Source organism: Gossypium hirsutum, chromosome A08 (assembly GCF_007990345.1).
Source record: "Gossypium hirsutum isolate 1008001.06 chromosome A08, Gossypium_hirsutum_v2.1, whole genome shotgun sequence".
In the NCBI taxonomy this organism is placed as follows: domain Eukaryota; kingdom Viridiplantae; phylum Streptophyta; class Magnoliopsida; order Malvales; family Malvaceae; genus Gossypium; species Gossypium hirsutum.
The window spans coordinates 116,548,659-116,570,957 of NC_053431.1; the positions used below are offsets into that span (position 1 = coordinate 116,548,659).

The 22,299-nt window shown below is 33.2% G+C and overlaps 1 protein-coding gene across 2 annotated transcripts; it reads right to left on the reverse strand.

Annotated features, from left to right (window-relative positions):
• Window positions 1-16,926: 16,926 nt before the first annotated feature.
• On the reverse strand, window positions 16,927-21,267 carry LOC107926995 (uncharacterized). 2 transcript variants are annotated; one of them, XM_016857952.2, is made up of 2 exons: window positions 17,821-21,267; window positions 16,927-17,495 (listed from the first exon to the last, which is right to left on the reverse strand). In XM_016857952.2, exon 1 carries the CDS (start codon window positions 20,724-20,726, stop codon window positions 18,387-18,389), a length of 2,340 nt encoding a protein of 779 aa, XP_016713441.1. In that variant the 5' UTR covers window positions 20,727-21,267; the 3' UTR covers window positions 16,927-17,495; window positions 17,821-18,386. The 2 variants fall into 2 exon arrangements, with proteins under 2 accessions (XP_016713441.1, XP_016713440.1); XM_016857951.2 differs by having other exon boundaries at window positions 17,798-21,267.
• Window positions 21,268-22,299: the final 1,032 nt, after the last annotated feature.

Consider the following 22,299-nt stretch of genomic DNA (forward strand, 5'->3'; position numbering starts at 1 on the left):
TACTGAAATCATCATTGGGATCATGGTGGGACTGATCATCATTATCGAACCCTTTATCACCATCTTCTATGGTAGCCAACACCTCTGGATGGATCTCTAGGTAAATACACGAGTTTGGGATGTTATACAAACTTTCACTATGGATTTTTGGGAGTTCGCATTGACCGTCCAAAACCCGACTGATCTTCCCAGGAGACATTAAGATCAATCAATTCCGGAGCGCTAGCTTGCTGGAATTACAACTTGAATGGGATCCGGTTCGGCTATCTCCGCGAACAACTCAATCGGGCTGGGATTTTCTATCTCAGGGAGGCAATAAATTGCTATAATTGCCACTAGATCATCATCATCTTCTTCAAGCTCCATTTCTGAAAACTTAAGCGGATCTATTGAAACCGAAAATTTGTAAACAGTCTCAACATTTGCTTTGTACAACAGGTTGCTATCTTTGTACTGATTTTTTGTTTTAAATCCTCCAGTAAAACAAACTTGTTGAATCTCATTCTTAATTTTTTCTGAGTTTGAAATACACAGCCTTCTTCAGTTGTATTTATCATTTCTCTATCAAAATGAACATAGACAAACAAAATTTGGGAACTCATCTTAAAAAATTTTTGCTTCATTCTCAACAAAGAAAAAACTAATATTTTTAATATTGATTTTCAACTAATAAAGGAAACAAAAAAGCAAACAAAAACTCAAATGGAAGAAAAATCACCTATATATATCTGATAAATGTGGAAGACAATTTTTTTTAAATGACATTGGTGACAGCCATCAATGTCCCAAAGTAAAAAAAAATGCATTAGGAGCCAAAAATTGTACTTGGTGCCGACCATCTACTGGTCAGCACCCATTTTTTTTTTAAATACACTGGTGCCAGCCATTAGTGTGCCAAAGTAAAAAAAAAATTACCTTAGGGACCGATTACATGGACGACACCCAAAATTTTTTTTAAAATATACTAGTGCCAGCCATCAGTGTTCCAAAATAAAAAAAAATGCATTGGGAGCCAAAAATTGTACTTGGTACTAGCTATTACATGGCCAGCACCCAAAAAAAGAAGTTTTTTTTAAATACAATTGTGCCAACCATCAATGTCCCAAAGTAAAAGAAAAATGCTTTGGGAACCGAAAATTGTAACTGGTGCTGACCATCTATTAGCCAGCACCAAATTTTTTTTAAATATTGGTATTTTTGTATAACAATATGATACGATTTTAAAAAAAATACATTAGTGCAGGCTATTGGGTTCCCAAACTAAAAAAATTATTTTTTTAAAGCCTGACAAAATCATCAAGAAATGATGAGGCCAAAATACTAGGTAGTGCAGGCCATTAGGTTCTCAGAACCTAAATATACTGTTTATTTTAAATTATTTTAGTAAATATTTTTAAATAAGAGTCATTTTTATAAATATTAATTTTTTTAGATTAGATGAGTAAAATAGTTGAAACTCCAAAGTGGTCCACTCATTACTCAAAACAAGATTGACATACATATGTAGTGAAATATTATTGTTTCATGTCTCCTGCTATGGCGTTGAAACTTGAAACCTCGTGTAGGCTGCTCAACCTACCCACAACACTATGTTGGCCTCATTGTTGCTTCTACATTGTAGGTTTGGATCTTGTTGAAAGAGTTCAAAAGGTAATGATTGATATATTTCTAGTTATTTTTTTATTTATGTCTCGGTTGAGCTTGAAGTAAATAGAAATTGAGTGATTGATGCTTTGTAATATGGGAAATTTATTAAAAAGACGTTGGAGTTTTACCATCGAAACACTTTTCAATCCTTAAATCAATAAGGTAGCAAAGGAAAGGTATAGGAATGAAATAAAAGTTCTAGAATAAAGTTGAGAACGAAATAAAAGTGAGTATTTATAGACTTTGTGGCATCTCTCTAGAACTGTCCTTATTTTTGTGTATTAATACTTTTTTTTAAAAATAATTTTTTACAAAATCCATTTCTACCTATAGTTCCTCACAAATTTTTAATAGAAAGAAAAATATGTATGAATCTACATTTTCTTCGTTGCTACAATAGTAATGATGTCGACTAAATTAAGATTCACCTCAAATTGAAAAAAAATATATTTATTTTGAACAATGAAATGGTTTGTTGCTCATGCATGAGCTGAATTTGAATAAGAAAAAAAAGAGGAAGAATCTTGCAATCTGATATGTCTGTTTAACGAAAGACAGGACTCACCAAAACTATATAGTATCAGAAACAAGGAAAATTACAACCCATGTATTAAAGTCAAAACATACTATTGTTAATCTTATTTAAAATTTCATTTTCAAAACACCCATTATGGGTTTTTTTTTCCTTCTTAAAATTTATTTATGTTTGTGGACTTTGGCATTTCATGTTTGGTTTTAAAATAATAATGAAATATAGGGTCCCTGTGAAAAATAAAATAAAATAAATAAAATAAAATAAAGAACACACAAATTTTACGTGGAAACCCTTTCGGGAAAAAAACCACGGGCAGAGGAGAAGAAAAATTCACTATGTCGAAAATTTGAATCAAATACAAGAGGAATAGACTATGTCTATTTATAGGCTTGCAAAGTCATATTCTAGTAGGATTGAAACACCTTATCCTAATCAATATAAAATAATTGGAGTTTAATAAGGTTTAAAAACCTTATTCTAAAATAAAATAAAAGAAGTCTAGTTCTATATGAATTTTACTTTTATTTTATTTTCCATCGTATTTTATTTAAATAAGAATTTGGGTCACTTAATTCTAACAATCTCCACCTTGACACAAATTCTCAATGAACAAGTTCTTCATCGTGAACTTTCAATAAACAAGTTCTCCACCTCTTCCATAAAATCCCTTAAGGGTTTAACTTCAACAATGAACCCCAACCAAGTCTAAGCAATGCTAAAACTTGGTTATAGGAAGTGACTTAGTCATCATATCTGCAGGATTTTCATGAGTACTAATTTTGCTCACAACAATATCACCACGAGCAATAATATCACGAACAAAATGATACCGAATATCAATGTGTTTTGTTCTCTCATGAAACATTTGATCTTTTGTAAGAAAGATGGCACTCTGACTGTCACAAAATACTGTGCTGATTTGAAGGTCTTCATTGAGTTCACTAAATAGTCCCTTCAACCAAATAGCTTCCTTACTAGCCTCAGTAATCGCCATGTACTCAGCTTCAGTGGTAGACAAAGCGACTGTAGTTTGTAAAGTGGCTTTCCAACTAATTGCACAACCTCCGATTGTAAAGACGTAACCTGTGAGAGATCTTCTTCTATCAAGGTCTCCAGCAAAATCAGCATCAACATACCCTATAACTCCATCTTTAGTTCTTCCAAACTGTAAGCAAACATCAGTAGTGCCTCGTAAGTATCTTAAAATCCACTGAACTGCTTTCCAATATTCTTTACCGGGATTTGCCATATATCTGCTAACTGCACTGACTGCATATGATACATCTGGACGTGAACAAACCATAGCATACATGAGAGATCCCACTGCACTAGAGTATGGAACATGTGACATGTACTCAATCTCATCATCTGATTGATGAGACAAGGCCGATGAAAGTCTGAAATGGGCTGCTAAAGGAGTACTAACAGGCTTAGCACTCTGCATATTGAACCTGCAAAGAACTTTCTCAATGTACCCCTTCTGACTTAGGTACAATTTACTTGCTTTTCTATCTCTGAGAATCTCCATACCAAGTATCTTCTTTGTTGGTCCTAAATCTTTCATCTCAAATTCTTCAATTAGTTGGGCTTTAACCTTTCTTATCTCTCATTTATCTTTTACTGCTATCAACATGTCATCAACATAAAGAAGTAGATACACAAAAGAACCATCACTGTTTTTCTTAAAGTAAACACAACTGTCTAAACTACTTCTTTTGAAATCATGAGAAGTCATAAATGAATCAAACCTCTTGTACCACTGTCTTGGTGACTATTTCAAACCGTAAAGGGACTTTCTCAGCAAGCAAACATAGTCCTCTTTTTCTGAGACTATAAAACCCTCTGGTTATTGCATGTAAATATCTTCCTCAAGTTCTCCATGCAGAAATGCAGTTTTTACATCTAACTGCTCAAGCTCCAAATCATGCATGGCCACAATACCAAGCAAAGCTTGAATCGAACTATGCTTAACAACTGGAGAGAACACATCTGCGAAGTCCACTCTCGGAATTTGACTGTAATCCTTTGCAACAAGCCTTGCTTTATATCTAGGTTCTTCAACTCCTAGAGTCCCTTCTTTCTTTTTAAACACCCATTTACAACGAACAGCCTTTTTACCTTTAGGAAGTTTCACAAGGTCCCATGTTCTATTTTTGTGGAGTGATTCCATCTCTTCTTGCATAGCAAACATCCACTTTTCTGAGTCTTCACAGCTAACCGCCTCAAAATAATTAGATGGCTCTTGATTCGCATCTATATTTTCAGCCACATTTAAAGCATAAACAACTAGATCAACCTCGGCATACTTCTTTGGATGTTTAATTTCTCTTCTAGTTCTGTTTTTGGCGATAGAGTATTGTGGTGAAGAAGCAACTCTATTCTCAATTTTTGTTCTAGCTTGAGGAGTTGACTCTGTATTAATCTAATGCTCCACCTGCTTTTGATTTTCTTTATTGAAAGAGTCTTTAAGAGATAAGTTAGGTAGCATAGTAGTTTCATCAAAAACAACATCTCTGCTAATCACAACTTTTCTATTTTCAGGACACCATAACTTATACCCTTTTACACCAGCTTTATAACCAAGAAAAATGCATTTAATAGATCTCGGTTCCAATTTTCCATTATCAACATGAGCATACGCAGGATACCCAAAAATCTTTAAATCAGAATAATTAGCAGGATTACCAGACCATACCTCTTGTAGAGTCTTTTTCTCAATGGCAACGGATGGAGATCGGTTGATCAAAAAACATGCAGTAGAAGTCGCTTCTGCCTAAAATGCCTTCCGTAAGTTACCATTTGACAACATACATCGAACCTTCTCCATGATCGTTCTGTTCATTCGTTCTGTAACGCCGTTTTGCTATGGAGTATGACGAACTGTCAAGTGTCTCATGATACCTTCTGACTTGCACAATCTATTAAACTCATCAGAACAAAACTCTAAGCCATTGTCTGTGCGGAGGTATTTTATCTGTTTTCCCTTCTGTTTTTCAATCATAATTTTTCAAGACTTAAATGCGGAAAACACATCGCTTTTCTGCTTCAGGAAAAACACCCAAACTTTTCTAGAAAAATCATCAATAAAGGTTAGCATATAATTAGCTCCACCTCTCGAAGGCACTCTGAATGGCCCCCACAGATCAGAATGAATATACTCCAACGTTCCCTTCGTGTTATGGATTCCTCTAGTGAATCGAACTTTCTTTTGCTTCCCAAAAACACAGTGCTCACAGAAATTCAGTTTGCAAATTCCTTGCCCATTAAGAAGTCCTCTTTTGCTTAATTCTTCCATGCCATTCTCACTCATATGGCCTAGGCGCATATGCCAAAGTTTAGTAATATCATCATCTAACAAGGAAGAGGAAGCGACAGCTGCATCACCAGTAACAGTAGAACCCTGTAAAACATATAATTTGGCAATCTTTCTCTGTCCTTTCATCACAACAAGGGACCCTTTGGAAATCTTTAAAACCCCACTTTCAGCTGTGTATCTGTACCCTTTTGAATCAAGAGTACTCAACAAAATTAAATTTCTTTTCAATTCTGGAACATGCCGCACGTCACTAAGTGTTTTGACAACTCTATCAAACATCTTAACTTTAATTGTTCCAACACCTGCGATTTTACACGAAACATTATTTTCCATTAAAACAACACCTTCAGATACTGTTTCGTAAGTTGTAAACCAATCCCGATTGGGACTCATGTGGAAGGTGCAGCCTGAATCAAGTATTCACTCCTCGCTTACTTTAAAATCATTGACAGAAGCGACTAGAAGTTCACCATTGCTGTAATCTTCTACAACATCAGCTTCACCGGAATTTTCTGGTTGTTTTCCCTTTTGATTCGCAGCCTCCCTTTTAATCTTATTTTGTAGCTTATAGCACTCAGATTTAATGTGTCCTTTCTTCTTGCAGAAGTTACAAGTTTTACCTCTGTTTGAAGACTTCTATCTACCATTAGATTTACCACGAGGATTCCATTCCTGTGTCCTACCATGATCATCATCAGCATTCCGATCTTGTCTCCTACGAACAATGAGACCCTCTCCCTGAGAGTCGGGTTTAACCACAAGATGCTTCATCTTATCATACGAGGTTAAAGAATCATAAACCTCATCAACTGTGAGAGACTCGCGGCTATATAAAATCGTGTCTCTAAAGGTTGAATAAGACGGGGGTAACGAACAAAGTAGAATCAACCCTAGATCTTCCTTATCATACTGAACCTCCATGGCCTTCAAGTTTGAGAGAATTTCTTTAAACACTATTAAGTGTTCGTGTACAGACGCACCTTCCTCTAAACGATGAACATAAAGACGCTGCTTCATATGCAACTTGCTTGTTAGAGTTTTCGACATACATATTTGTTCTAACCTCTTCCATAATGCAGCGCCAGTTTTCTCTTTCATCACATCCTGCAAAATTTCGTTGGACAAATGCAGATGTAATTGTGTTAATGCCTTTCGATTCTTACGCTTCTTCTCTTCATCTGTTAATGTCGAAGGCATCTTATCTATCCCTAGTAGGGCATCCTCCAGATCCATCTGTGTAAGAACTGCTTGCATCTTAATTTGCCACAACGCAAATCTGGTGTTGCGATCCAACAGCAGAATTTCATACTTCAAAGACGCCATTACCGTGATCAAGATGAATAACCCGGAAGTTCGGATACCAATTTGTGAAAAATAAAATAAAATAAATAAATAAAATAAAGAACACACAAATTTTACGTAGAAACCCTTTCGGGAAAAAACTACGGGCAGAGGAGAAGAAAAATTCATTATGTCGAAAAATTTGAATCAAATACAAGAGGAATAGACTATGTCTATTTATAGGCTTGTAAAGCGATATTCTAGTAGGATTGAAACACCTTATCCTAATCAATATAAAATAGATGGAGTTTAATAGTGTTTAAAAGCCTTATTCTAAAATAAAATAAAATAAACCTTATTCTATATAGATTTTACTTTTATTTTATTTTTTATCGTATTTTATTTAAATAAAAATTTGAGTCACTTAATTCTAACGGTCCAAAAAAATTTGATCTCTGGGTTTTTGAGGAAAGGGTCCAAGCTGAATGAGTGGTTGGGTTTTTTTAACGTGCATTGCAAGATTGGAGATTGTCTACTTCCACAACTCGTCTTCTGTTCTTAGGTTTTTGGTCTGTGGTTGGTTTTGATGCACAAATGACAAGACATGTTTGGTTGTTCTGATAGACAGACAAAGGACTGTTCTTGGCAATAAAATCTACCAATTTCTTATATGCACGAATGCCAAAGCCTTGCCAGTTTGTGGTACACGAAATGAATATCATCAATTAAGAGGCCATTTCTATTTTATGAAATAATAATATTATTATTATTAGCAGATCCTACTCTAACAAGTTGAACAAATCAGAAAGAATGTCTTCTAGTTCCAGTTTTTCCCAGAAAAATGGAAAAAGAAATGGTTGGCAGTCTTTTAGAATAGAATAATGTTCTTCAAAGCTTCTTCTTGTTTATGTCTGCTGCTTTACTTCTACCAACATAAAACTTCCTTTAATATGCTCCCTTTATTTTTAATATCATCAACTATTTATCTTTTGATTTAATAATTGAAATCTAATCTATAATATTGTCAAATAATTCATCTTAAATTGCATTATATGAAATTTTTTAAAATAAAAAGAAATAACTCGTGCGATCAAATATTACATGTGTCAAAAGTCAAACTAACAAATAAAATGATGAATACGAAGTTGAAAGGTTTCGATTCTAAATATAAAATTATAAGGTTCTGTAATACATTTTCAAAGAAACAATCAATACTTTATTTTTATTTTTTGTTCCACACGATATAAAATTAATCCCCTAAATAAATTTCTTTTATTTTAAAAATACCACATAAGTCACATGTTTGATAGATTCATGGATTGTAGTTCAATTTTAAATCAAAAGTGTAGATACAATAAATTATTAGAATTAAATGTTTAAATATGCAAATATATATGTATATATATACCTTGAAAAGAGAAGTCATGATTCACAATTTGTCCTTAAATTCCAAGTCATGAAACATATTTTTCCAATATCTTTTTTTAAGAAACAAAAAGAAAAGCTACTACATTTGTTAATACTCCATCCCTTTCAATGACCATTCTCATTGCTTCAACTTTAACATTTTATACAAAATGAAACCACACATTTCACTCTCCTCTTAATCATTGGAAAAAGCTTGCATTCTCATCTAAATTTCCAGTGATTGCTTGGCCACACTTGGAAATTTGCGTAATGTCTACATGTTACTATAACAAGCAAAAAAAATAATAATTAAAAGTTGCTTAAACTAATTACGTGATCACCAAGAATTCAACTTTGTTTATTTTCTTGACAGCTCCTACTCTTTTTTTTTCTTTTTAACCTAAACTATATTATTTACAAATGGGAACCAAACCCTAAAAGAAGGAATGAAATGACATAATAATAAATAAAGCCAATGTGAAGGAATATCTTTTGAGATAAGCAATCCAAAGAGCTAAGAATATACGTACCCACCAAATCTTACTTTTTCAGATTTTATACATCCCCTTTAGGGTGGGTAGTAATCATTATTTCTTATTTTCCCTCTTTTTGTTGTAAACTTGTCACCCCATTTTCGTATTCACAAAACTATCCATACCAAATCAATTTTAACATAAATGATAAAAAAGGGTAAAACTGGAATTTCGGGTATTTTAGTATCAAGGATATGAAGAGGTCTAAGTTGATGGGTCACTCAATTGTTTTGTTATTTTTGTAATAACTTTTTCTCATCTTTTTTTATCTTTAATTTTCAATTTTTGGTAAAATTGTTGTTGTTTTTTTTATAAAAAAGTTGATTAAGCCATTAAAATTTTATAAAGCGATAATGTGGCAATAATCCATGTATATTTTATTGTTGGCTTGAATAGTTTATTTTATAATTTTTATGAATCGTTATATTTTTTATTAAATATATAAATTGTCACATCAATATTGTAATTTTTTATTCATACAAAATAATTTAATTAAAATTTGAAGATATGTAAATAAAGAAAAAGAATTAAGATCAAAATAATAATAAAAATATACTATAATTTAAAAAGAAGAAGAGAGATGTGGGATGAAAATATTAAAATAGGAGATATGGTCCCCAGAAGAGCAACAAAAGCAAACTTCAAACACTTTTTAACCAACCCAACTAAACAATATAGTCATGGAAACCCCAGTTTGTTGGTCAAACATGAAATAAATTCACCCCCTTTTTTATTTATTTAAATATTCCCTCTTATTGTGAAATAATGAATGGAAAGAAAATATAGATTTCATACTATACCATACAGTATTAAGAAGTAGGAATGTAATAATGGAGAAAGTTAATTGCCAGTGGAAATCATGATTCCCTTGGTTGTTATTGTCTTATTGATTGCTATGCTTTAACCGAAACCAAAAATGAAAATTTCAATCCGTCATGTGATGATATGAGTATTGTCTCATTAGAGTCCAGTTTTTACTCCTTCGGACCCTCGTGAACAAATCATTATGTGCCCAAATTTAAAATACATTACTTATTAATTTCCTAATTAATATGAAGTCATCTGCCTTAAGGATTAAATGATTAATAAAGTGATTGTTATGTTTTGGAATTTGATTATCGACAGTCTTAATAGCATATTCTAGATTTATTAAAACATTTACTCTCATTCCTCTTTACCTAACTAAAAAGGTTTCCACTCAATTAACGCCTTTGAATTGCTTTTATTTTCTCTCATCAAAATTTATCAATTTCATTTTAATACTTCCTATCTTCCATTTTATTTCTTATCATCATATATAACTTAATTTTAGTACAATAGTCATTCAAACTTAAACTAATCATAATTTAAAAAGTTAAATTAATAGTCTATATATCAATATAACTTGTATTTGAAAAGAAGGAAAGAAAACCTGTAACGCCCCAATTTTTGCGAATTCTGTGAATGTTGGCATAGTTTTAATTATGTTAGTGGGCCTCTAGAAGGCCCAAGCTTAAGATAGAACCCGGTAATTTTAGTTAACTTTTGTTCCATAAGAAAAAGGGAGTGAAATTATGAAATAGGACCTATGTGAAAATGTTTGAAAATGCTATAGGCTAATTTGTATTGGCCAAATAAATAGTAGTGCAAAATAGGAGGATTTGCATGTCAAATTCCCCACTTTTAATGTAGTGGCCGACCAAGGTGATGGATAGTTGATAATGTATGCATTTTAGCATTTTAATAGTTAATGGATGATGGGCATGTTAAGCATTATGAGCATATTTTTATTGGAATTATGGCATGAGTATGGCACAAATATTAGTATATCATTTATGTGTCATAAAATGTTGAGTGATAAGAATAACAAAAGTAAGTAAATGAAGGTTTTTGTTCATTCTTCGTTCTTCATAGCCGAATTTGAGAGAGAGCAAATAGGGGAGGAAACCCTTGAATATTCGGTCACTAGGAGGGGGAAAATTGAAGGTAAGTTCTTGGTACTTTGCTTCTATCTTGATGTTCATGAGTTCTTCTTGATTCTACCCTAACTCATGAAGCATATTTTGGTTTTTGGTTGTTGTTTCATGTTCTTTTGATGAAAAATGGAAGATAGGTGAAGTTGAGCCAAACAAATGAGCATGCATGTGCCTTAGATGCTAAGGGAAAAATCGGCTAACATGTTGTGCTTTAAAATGATGAAATGGAGATTATACTTAAGTAAAATCATAGATATGTGATGATTGATTGATGATATACATGTTTAAATAACAAGCATGCAAGTTAGGTGTGACAGAGTGATTTGGTAATAAATCTGCTTTGGACAGCAGCAGTAACGTGACTTTGGAAAATCACCATAAATTGTGGGAGATGAATTAGAAGTTGAATAAATTATGTAATTAAAGCTTAATGAGTCTAGTTTCAAATGAAATAAACGAGAACATATTTTGAATTCTGTACAATGAGAAATTTGATTCGTAATAAAGAGTGGTCAGATTAGTCAAACAGTGAAACATGAGAAACTTTGAGAAAAATCTGGTATTGATTGGCCAAACCAAAAATTCTGAAAATTTTATGGATATAAGATATATGAGTCTATTTTCAGGGAAAATTAACGGCACTTGATTTGGAGTTTCGTAGCTCCAGTTATAAATGTTTTGGTGACTGTTGCTCAGGAAGACAGCTTGCAGTGAAATTATGATTATGTGGTAAACATTGACAAAAATTTGTTAATGAGTTGCTTATTGATTTCTTATAAGCTTACTATGATCTGTAGGTGTGGTTGGCCGAATATTGTAAGGGGTTAATACGTAGTTTGTATTTGAATAGTTAGATTAACGTGTTAGTAATCTAATTGTTGGCGGTTCGTGTGTGGATCTCGTCAGCATATCGTCGCAAACAGGTGTGTAACTAACACCCTCTTTCTTAGTCTAGATCGGCAAAAGTCGAAAAGCCGAAATGCCGAAAACCTGTATTTTGTAGATTTGCGAGTGTGCGAATGCTCGTGAGGTAAATCGATTAATGTTTTTGGTAATCTGCAATGTTTGGACTGCAAAGTGCATGATTTCAGTGCCCTCGATATTTTTGGGCTTAATTGGCCAAAATTGGAATGATGGGTCGACGGGCCCAATTCGGTAAGAACCCTCGGTAGTGATTCGTTAGTACGTGAAAGGTAGGAATATGCATGAAAAACCCTAAAATAGATAAATTACTGAAATACCTTTAAAAGTGGAAAATTTACAGTTTTACCCCTAGGAGATAAATTACCGAAATACCCCTAGGGTTAAATTGACCTAAATGCATGTTTGACTGTTGTTGTTTACTGTATTCCATGTTGTTATTATCTGATGCATGGGACTGGGATATTGACGGAGGAAGTACTGAAAGTGGCTTGTCCACGTACTGAAGGCTTTGCCTCAATTTACTGTTAACTGAGCAGCAAGGCTGCAACTGTGGAGTGTTGGGCTGGGTGGGTTGAGCTATTCCTCACATGGAGTGTATGGCTGGTACGGGTGGAGTGTAGTGGTTGCTGGGTTGAGTAGTCTCCCCAAATGGGCTTGCATATGTTTACTGATGTTGCATGTATTTTAAAATGGGCCTCTGGGCCATACTGTTATCTGAATAATGGGCTAAGGCCCAGTTTATTGTAATTTGAAAAGGGTTCTAGCCCAGTACCAATGTTACCTGAATGGGCTTAGGCCCAATGGGCTTGAGTTGACTTGGGCTTTGAATGGGTTTTCCTTACACACTGAGTTTCCCCAAACTCACCCCTTCTTTAACCTTGCAGGTGAGCCTTGATGTGGGTGACTTGGAGCCGAAGGGGATTCAGAGTGGCCATGGTGAATACTTTTGGGTTGAAAAAAAAGACTGGTTTTCTTAAGTTATTTTTAATTACTATTTAATTTTTGGGTTGTAATAAAGCCATTTTAACTTTATTTTCTTATTTAATTTTTCTGGGATTATATTATTAAAAACAACTTTAAATTGATGGATACTAATTCAAATGGGCTAGACTTAGGGCGTGATTTCAAAACGATACTTATTTTTTTTAAAATAGCACGACGTCACGAATATTCGATTTACCAAAGAAATTTCAACTTGTTATAACCAAGTGTGGCAATGGATGTGGACATGTCTAGGATTGGATCCAATCAGAGAGCTTGGTACTTAAGCAGCCTTCATGGCTCACCTCCTCTGTTATGGATACCTACTTGGTGCCCAGCTTCCATTCACTTGGCTAGTTTGACAAAAGTCGGCTTTTTAAAACACTAAAAAGGGAACACAGGTTTTTGACTTCAAAGTGGCACGTCGGATTCGGCCTTAACGTTTGGGCCGGGTTTGGGGTGTTACAAAACCCCTACAATTTAGCATATGGATATAAGGTTAATTTAAATTGAATATGAATTTAAGTCCACAACCTTAAATCATTTTGGCCACAATTACATCAATATTCATCATCTGTCTCTTCTAATACAATCAAGTATTTTCATTTCATTTCACCAAAATAATTAAAAATTATTTTCATTTCTTTAACCATTTTTTTTAAATATTTTAAATTTCTTTGCTATATTCATTCAATTTTATTTCCAAAATGCCATTGGAGGTGATTTTTTTTTTTTTATTAATCTCACCCTAGTCCTAGGTACGTAAAAATAAACACCTTTGATACTTATAATTACAAGCCCAATACCGAGGCTATTGTAGATATTTTACATTTAAAATAAATGAAAATTCTCTTTTTTAAAAAAATATAAATAAATATTGTAGTAAAGTGACGTTAACTGATGTGTCTGAGTAAAGTGTTACGTCAACAGTACGGACATTGACCAATTAGATCCATTCTTATTCCAACACACTAGTTGTTGACCACGTGATTTCGAAGAGGAATAAATAACTGTCCAACTTAAGAAAAAAACACATTTTCAAAATTCGAATTTTGGATTATTAAAAAATAGACGTAGTTATATCACAATTGAATATAAATATAATATGCACCCAAACAATCAAATTAAATAAAATAAATCAATTAATAAGCATTTTTTTTCTCTTTAGTTTGTTTGATAAAAAGGATTTGATAAATTTTGTTCATATTTATTTATAAATATCTATTCAATACACAATTATTGATTTTTTTTATTCACAAACGGTCTTAATCAATTCTCACGTCTCTTTTTTTTTATATCTTTTATTTATTTATTTTAACCTGATAAATGAGTAAATATCAAATTAGTAATGAATTACTTAAGGAATGGTGTATTTATTTCAATGTAATTAATACTGTATTGATGAATGTACTATTTCTACATGTACATCGATACCAATTTATTTTAATATATCACTTTAAATTTATCAATATTTTTAAAAAATATATTTAATATATGTATATAAAAATATTTATAAATATAAAATAAATTATATTAAATAAATTTTAAATATAAAATATTAATGTACCGGTTGATGTACAATATTCCATTAATTTTTTTATTAATTATTATAATGATAAAAAAAGTTAAAGAAATTTTATTTTTTAAAATATTTTTCATGCATCCATTGATGCACTATATTCTGATCAATGCAATGATACCAACCAAAATTTATTACTGAAACCGACCAACTGATCTACTTACAACCTTGTGTAATACAATGTTATATTTTGCCGACGGTACTACAAAACAAGAAGCAAGGACTAGAGCGGAGACCCTCCAACTGGGGTCAATAATTAATATATAGTAAAACTGTGACATTGTATTCCCAAGTCTCGTACCCGAATTATGTGTGGAGCAGGGTAGGGTAAGGTAGGGATGACCCAATTTAAAATGAGCAAAGTGCAGAAAGTCTATGAGATTAATAATAGAGATGGTCCCATTGTCAAGACTTGGACGGCTTTTGATGCACCCATCATGTTTCCAATCAATCTCATTACTGTGCTTTGTTTGCCCTTTCATTTTACTATATCCTCAACTACTCTACCCTTATGTAAATGAAATAGAGTTAAGAGTCAACCTTTTACATTTTCTGCATTAATAAAAATATTGATGTTAATTGAAATAAAGAGTAAATAATAAAATAAAAATAAGAAAGATATTGAATAAATGAATGAATACGAAACAATAGAAAGAGGGGAAGAAGAACAAACAACTTTAGAGAGTTGGTAGTAATATGAATGATTTTGAATGTGAAGAGTTGACTTTTATCTCACAACTTCCAAACTATGAGCTGTGTGACAAACTTACATCTTGTCACTCTCTTATTTTCATTGATTTTTGTGGGGTTTACTTTGTCTATTGACTTTGAATTCCCTTATTATTATTATTATTATTATTTTGGGTTGTTTTTAATATTTTGAATTTCGTATTTGTTTTATCTGATAAAAGATTTGAATAAATAAAACTATAGATGAAATGGCATGCATGCATGCATGTGAGAAAGAAATAAATTATATGCTAAATTCAGCGATGGATTTGTTACAATATTTTATTGGATGGATCTTCTACTTAAACTAAAATCTTAAAAAAAATAGATGTCACCGCTTCAAATAAATTTCTTAATTATCTACGAAATTTCACGTGTTAGAAACACAAATTATAAATGTCTTTTGCTTTAAATGACTCCCCACTCACATTTTGTTTTGAATAATGTCAATCACATTTTCTTTTGGAAATGACAGAAAGTGCTGTTTTTGGTTTTGGTTTTTCATTATTTTCCCAGTGTTGTAGGGCTTTTTTATAATTGAGAAGAATATGAAGCAACAAGGACTAAATTAGGTAAAATTTTGGATATTATAAATATAATAATATATGATAAATTATCGGTCTGTGACAAGGCAAACTGAGGGTATGATTTGAGTTATATAGAGTATAATAAAATATAAAATATAAATAAACGGGATATTTCTCTTATTTTTAATTTTTTTTATATTTATTCTACAATTATTTATGTTTAGAGTTTATAATAATGTGTTTTTTTTTAAAGGTCTGAATCTACATTCTTCTATTAGAAATATAAACGTGTCTTATTACTACACGCAACACTTTGTTAATATAAATTCAATAAAATTAAGCTAGAAATTCTATCACATATGTATCTATAGAAATCATGTATTTAAAAATAATATACATTAATTAATGAAAAATAATGTTTGAAACTAATAATAATACATATATATATATGAAATTAAAATAAAAAAAATTAGTTTAAATTGTGAGTAAAACAAAATTAATACATCGGATTAAGAATATTAAGTACAATTCAATTGTTTTTTTTTATTTGGTATCAAGTAAACTTATTATACCAACTTAATCATGACATTATTAATACATACAAACAATATAAGTAAAACCATTTTTGTAATAACATTGAAATATATAAAAAAAACATTAAAATAAAATTTTGGTTGAAGTTGTGAGAAAAAGATTTTACAGATGTTAGTGTGGCATGGGTTAGATCTTCACATATGTATATTTTATTTTGGTTTTATTAAAAATGTAAAAGGACACAAGTACTCATGTAAGTACATAATTTATTTCAAATATGTAACGATGATGTAGTAGTTTTCTAACCGAGTTCATGTTCAGTTAACTTGTAAAACTAACTCAAAATAGAAGTTTAAATAATAGTATAAATAACTGTAAAATTTTTAAATTATTAATAAAAGTACTTAGAATTTTATGCTAAATAACATTTATATTATTTATTTCTTATTCTTTTCAAAATTAAAGTTTTTTTTTGGAATTTAATCAATTAAATTTGTATAACTTGGTTGATGATATCAAACTTAATCAGTCATTTCGTAATAATTAGATTACGGGTGAAACAAATTTATGTAAAAAATTTATAAAAATTAATATAAAAAATTGAAGACTTTGACTTTTTTCTTAATTAAGATTAAAAAAAAATCAAATCTTTGCCGTTCAAGTGACGATGACTTAAATCCTAAACCTGTGACAAAATTTTTAGCCACTTATTTGGATTATTGGCAAAAACTAATTTTTTTTTGTTAAATATCAAATTCCAAGTACAATAATACACCAACTAATAGATTTTGGCATATGATTTTATTTTAGTAATTTTTGTTGAGATATTTTTTAAGAAAAAAGCACTAAGAAAAAGGGATGATGATGATGATGATGATGATAAGCATAGAAAGGGGTAAAGATTCTTGTATAAAGAGAGTGTCGTCCTATACTAATCATTATGTATATATCAAACAAAAACTTAGTGGAATCAATGAATGAATGTAACATATGATAGTATTAGTAGCTTAGCCTTTGTTTGTTGAGCAGTCACCACTACCATCACTTGCCGACAAGAATTTTTGTCTAAATTCAAACAACAGAATGAATTTGTAATAATAATAAAAACACACTGTAAATTCTAATTCTTACACACTCTCAAGTCTGAACCTTTCATGAGCTTTGGAATGTTTAAAAGTTAAAAATTGATGATTTGATGGGAAAAAAATAACACTTGAAGCTATGAAAAAGACTTAGCACTTTCTTTCATGGTGGGGCTCCACTCTCCCAATGACCCAAAAACATAACACAGGGAAATGTAGATAAGATAGGAACAGTTACGAGTGCTTCTCCACCTACAATGGCTTCGTCTCTCAATTCTTTCCCAGGTTGAGGTTGCTGGCCCATGTACTGAATTATGGCTCAGGACGGCCCCAGGAACCTATGCCAAAAAACTTCACATCCTAGGTTCCTCCACCCAAATTCTAATATAATCATGGTCCGACAATGCTAACGCCCCAACCTTCTTACCTGTCTCTCCGGTCTGACCATGTTGTTATCACATGCTTCTGCCAACAAAAAAGGACATTCAGTTTAATGATGATGTTCATTGTTCACTTCAAGTTCAACTTACAATGATGAAGCTAATTGTTTTCGAATGTTTGTCGATAAAATAATTCAAGAAATAAGTAACAACCATAGCCACATATCCTAAAGATGAATTGTGCCCTATCTAAACAATTCTGGTAAAAAAATGTACTTGAATCCACTAGCGAGCCCATAAAAGCACTTGCTTGCATCACAAGTCACAAAAATTAAGGCAGAAATCACATCTATCTAGGTACCGATACAGCAAGGTCAGGCAAATTACCTGTTTCGGCGGAGGGAACATACCTAACCTTGGAATTTTAGTTCCAGCTTCAGTTTGCGGAAAGTCCCTCGAGATGGGCATAAGAAAGACCACCTAGCATCCAAGCTTAAGTAGCTCAGACCAGAAATGCTGAAAGGGTTTTTCAGCAAAACCTTCCCAATCATTTTTCAATACATCTAAGAACAAATGATATCAAATCAAAATCGGAAGGTAGCATATATGCCAAACCAGATCATGTAAGTTACGATATTACTCGAGATAAACAGAACATAACTTCTTCATGCTGAAATGATGACTTGTAAAGGAAAAACTGTACAGTTTCCTTCATGTTCTCTAACTTGTATTCATGAAAACTTACCAGCAAATTGAAAAGGCTTCAAAAATCATGCTAAGGTAAAAGATACTGTGAGGCTGAGCAGAGTGGTAGAAATACAATATTCAATACCAATCAATGCTTTTTCTTCCCACTTAACTCTCCCAAAATCTTCTAATGAGTAAGTAAACTAATACAAAATGAAGGGAAAGGTTGTAAAAAGAATTTAAAAAATCTTACAAATTTCTAAATAAATGGAAGAAAAAGGGAAAAACGTCACACTGAGGATGTTTCAACAAGAACCTCATTTAGTACATCATCCTCAACATTTGCTGATGCAAAAAGCTCAGCATCCTTCTCTTCGTCGTTGGAAAAATCCCGCCTCTCGAGCTTCGAGTGTGCTGCTATAAATATCAACTTTTGAGCCCTGTCCATGCCTATCCTAGACTGCTCATGTGCACCTACCCATTTCAAGAAAGACCAATTGCATTTGAATCCGCATGAAGTTGCATGGAGGAAAATAAGCCTAACCGCAACTTTCCCTATGGACTTGAACTTGGTAAGATAAGTTTCCCAAACAAGTCTACTGCTTTGGGGATTAGCAATTTTCATCTTCCCTGTCACTAGATCTCTCTCCTTCATCTGTACTGCTCGTGCATATACCTCATCAAGACCTTCTGTTCTCCATTTCATAAGTTCCATAAGAGCAATATGAGCCTCTTCCCTAGATACAAGCCTAGTTATCAGCTTATCAACATCTTTCTCTTGCTCAAGTGTCAAGCATTTGAATGGGGGAAGGTACCTCCCACTCATGTCTTTGATCAAATAAAGAGGATCAAGTACATATGCAGCAGCCCAAGCCGGATGGTAGGTCTTCTTGAACCGCTTTTCAATCACTTTCTCTACTGGACCTTCTGCAATGTGAAATCTTGAGCACCAATCCTTCACTTTGGTTCTAAGATCATCCCATAGTGGTAGGCACTGCCCAACTAGTGGTCTTTCTTTCTCAATCACTTTAGCCATTTCTTTGATCAACTTAACCAATGAATGCACCGCCTCTAACTCACTCCAAAACCCCGTATCTCGAATCATCTCTGCAATTTTCCTGGCAAATGGATCCTCCATGGATAACATCTTAAACGTTTCGTCATGCAAAAGCAACTGAAATGCCCGAGCTGAGTTTAATATATCTTCAAGCATTGTATACACTGGTCCAAAATCCAAGCTTTCAGTATCATGCAATGGCATTCGTATTAAACCAGCACTCCCAAACTCATGCAACTGATGCTTTTGAAAGCAACTTTGGATTTGACTCGTCTTATTTACGAAATTTGCAAGCTTCAAGGCATTCTCGGTCACAGTCTTGAACAAAGGAAGCTCCTTGCTAAAGTCCTTAATCAAACTATTAAAACCCTGAAACATGCAAGAAAGATTAACCATCCAATGATGCCGGTTCTCCAAATTCCTCAACGCTTTACCCTTAAACTTATCAGCAACAATCCCAGCACACTGCTGGACGGCGTTGCCGCAAATTCCTGTTACCGTCTCCCACAGCACCTCCTCGGCGTATTTTGAAGGAACGGAACCATTAAGAAAAAATGCTCTTCTATACAAACTAGTCCCGTTAGGTAAATTCACGGTCAAATTCACCAAGCTGTCTTCCCCACTAGCAAACCTCTTGACTTTCCACCCATCGGATGAAACCTGAAAGAACAGAGCATCTGTAATCCTTGCTTCGGATTCAGCTTTCACTGCTTCATATTTAGCATCCAATCTACTCCCAGCAAGCACCCTCCTGGAAACCGGTGGCAACCCAACCTGGTTAAGGAAGTCTCTGAACTTGGGATGTTCAAGGCTCGAAAATGAAACCGACCCACAACACTCGTAAACCCAATCAGCTAATAGATTAACTGCGCATTCAATCTGGGACTTGCTTAAAGTTGGTCCAGGTGATGTTTTAGGACTTTTTAGCTTCTTCACACTATCTTCCAACATAGCCAAGGCACTAAAATCCTCTTTCCCTCCAGACAAAACCAGTTGCTGCTGATGTTGTGCTACCAAATTGCCACCACTCACCGTCATAGTCGTCCCAGGAGACGGCGAGTAATCTGACTCCCCGCAATACCTTGATGGATCAACAATAGCCAACGGAGTAGCTTGATAAGAACAACCCGGAACCGAGCCAACAACGACCCCGCCAGTGGTAGTTACAGTAACAGAAGAAGAACGTCGTTTTCTATTACTTTGAGTAGTAGTGGCGGCTGCTGCCATCGTTGTTGGAGATGGAGAAACAGATGAAATGGGTTTAGCAAGTGAGTTAAAGTTAGGACAGGTTCCCCTTTTTAGATGCTCTGATGCCGTTCTTGAAGGATTAGAAGCTGAGAAGACGGCGTCGCAAAAAGAACACCGGAGCTTTACAGCTTTGGGGAGTCCGGTATCAGTGTTATGAACGAGCATGGGCTCGAGATGAGCCCAATACCAAGCTCCTTTGCCTTTTATAGCCTTGGTTCGAACCATGACTAAACCTTCGTACCTTTTGTGGACGGCCTTTGCTGTTAACTCGTCGGCGGAGATTGAATCCACTGGAGTTGTCGTTGTATTAGTCGTGGCAGCCATTACAAAGGACCAAAATGAAGAAAAAAATGGAAATTTTGGTAACTCCTTTTGGAGCTTCACTGAAAAATTCTCCTCCTTGTTCTTGTCATCATCATTTTCTTCTTCTGCTATAGTCAACGATGATTAATGAATGGGTTTTTACATTCAGCCGGGAAAAAATCCACCGGTGCTGACCGGATCTTGATTCCCCGACGACACTTCATGCAGACCGTTTCTTTTTTTTTTCCTTTTTTTCCACTTTTTTGGGGTTCAAGTTATTGTTTTGCAGCAGAAATTTCAAAGCCAAAAAAAGAGGGCTATAGAAAAAGAAAAGAAAAGCAAGGGGGGGACATGAAAGTCGAATGGGGGTTATTATATTGAGGGCAATAACACGCGCCGTCGAGGTGAGAGTGGGGAAGGGAAAGGAACATGTTGATGGGAACTGGTGCAATGAGGTATAACACCAAAGCCCCACGTACGAAGACAATTACTACCTTACAATGGTTGTCACGAAGACGTAATTGGAGAGTAAGAAGCACGCGCCTCAAAGGTTCTAGTTTTGGTATCACATTCATGTTTCCACCATTATTACTTATAAAAAAAAAAAAATCAAACCATATTTTTTTTCTTGCTTTCCCTATCGTGGTGGTGGTGGTGTTGGGTCTTCTTTGTCCTTTCTGTTTCTTTTCCTTCCTTTTTCCTTTGAGAATTTCATTCTTTTTTAATTTTAAAAAAAAAAGAAATTATTTTCAACTACAGCAGTTAATTCCATATCCATCGTACTATGGTCTCTATTCCTATAAATTTAATGAATTCTTGGACGGTGTAATTTAACCATAGAATTGCAGGAATTACATTTGGTGTAACTAATACTATATTACCATACTTGGCATATGTTATGATACATACATATATATATATGTATAGCTCCGTATTTTATCCAAGGTAAAGTTTACTTACTTTCCACACGAACAAAAAGGGTAAAGCATTAAAGAGAAATATATACATATATATAGGCTGTTCTTTGGTTGTGTCTCTTCATTTCTTCTCCATTATTTTTCTCTAAACCTAAACCCTACCTTCTTCACTCCATTGTTGCCATCAAAGAAATGCTTTCTTAACAATAATATGGATTCAATGTCGATGCAGCAATTGAGTGCAAACCCAGATAAGCTTTTCAAGAATGAAGCTTAAGTTTATAAAATAAAATAAAAAGTGAGTACTATCATAATTTTTTTTCCTTGAGAAGCTTTAATTTATGTGCATGCTTTTTTTTTGAGTTTATTTCGTAAGAGGATGGTTGGACTGTAACGAAAATATAGAAAACTACAAAGGTTAAATTTCTCTTTCATTTTTTTTTTAAATGAAATATCAAAACTTTTAGGTAATTTTATACAACATATTTAATTTATTTATGTTATTAATAATTATACTTATAATTTAATAGTATTTTTTGGAGTAGGGAATGGAAGAAGAAATCAAAATTGGGTTAACATATGGTTTTTATATTGATTCAATGGATCTCTATAACTGAGGCATTAAAAGTTGACATTTGATTGTCTTATCATACAATACCATCGACTTTAAAAACCGA

What these genes read in the sequence shown, in the direction of transcription:
- LOC107926995 (XM_016857952.2), bottom strand. Translation starts at nt 20,726, where the DNA reads ATGGCTGCCACGACTAATACAACGACAACTCCAGTGGATTCAATCTCC.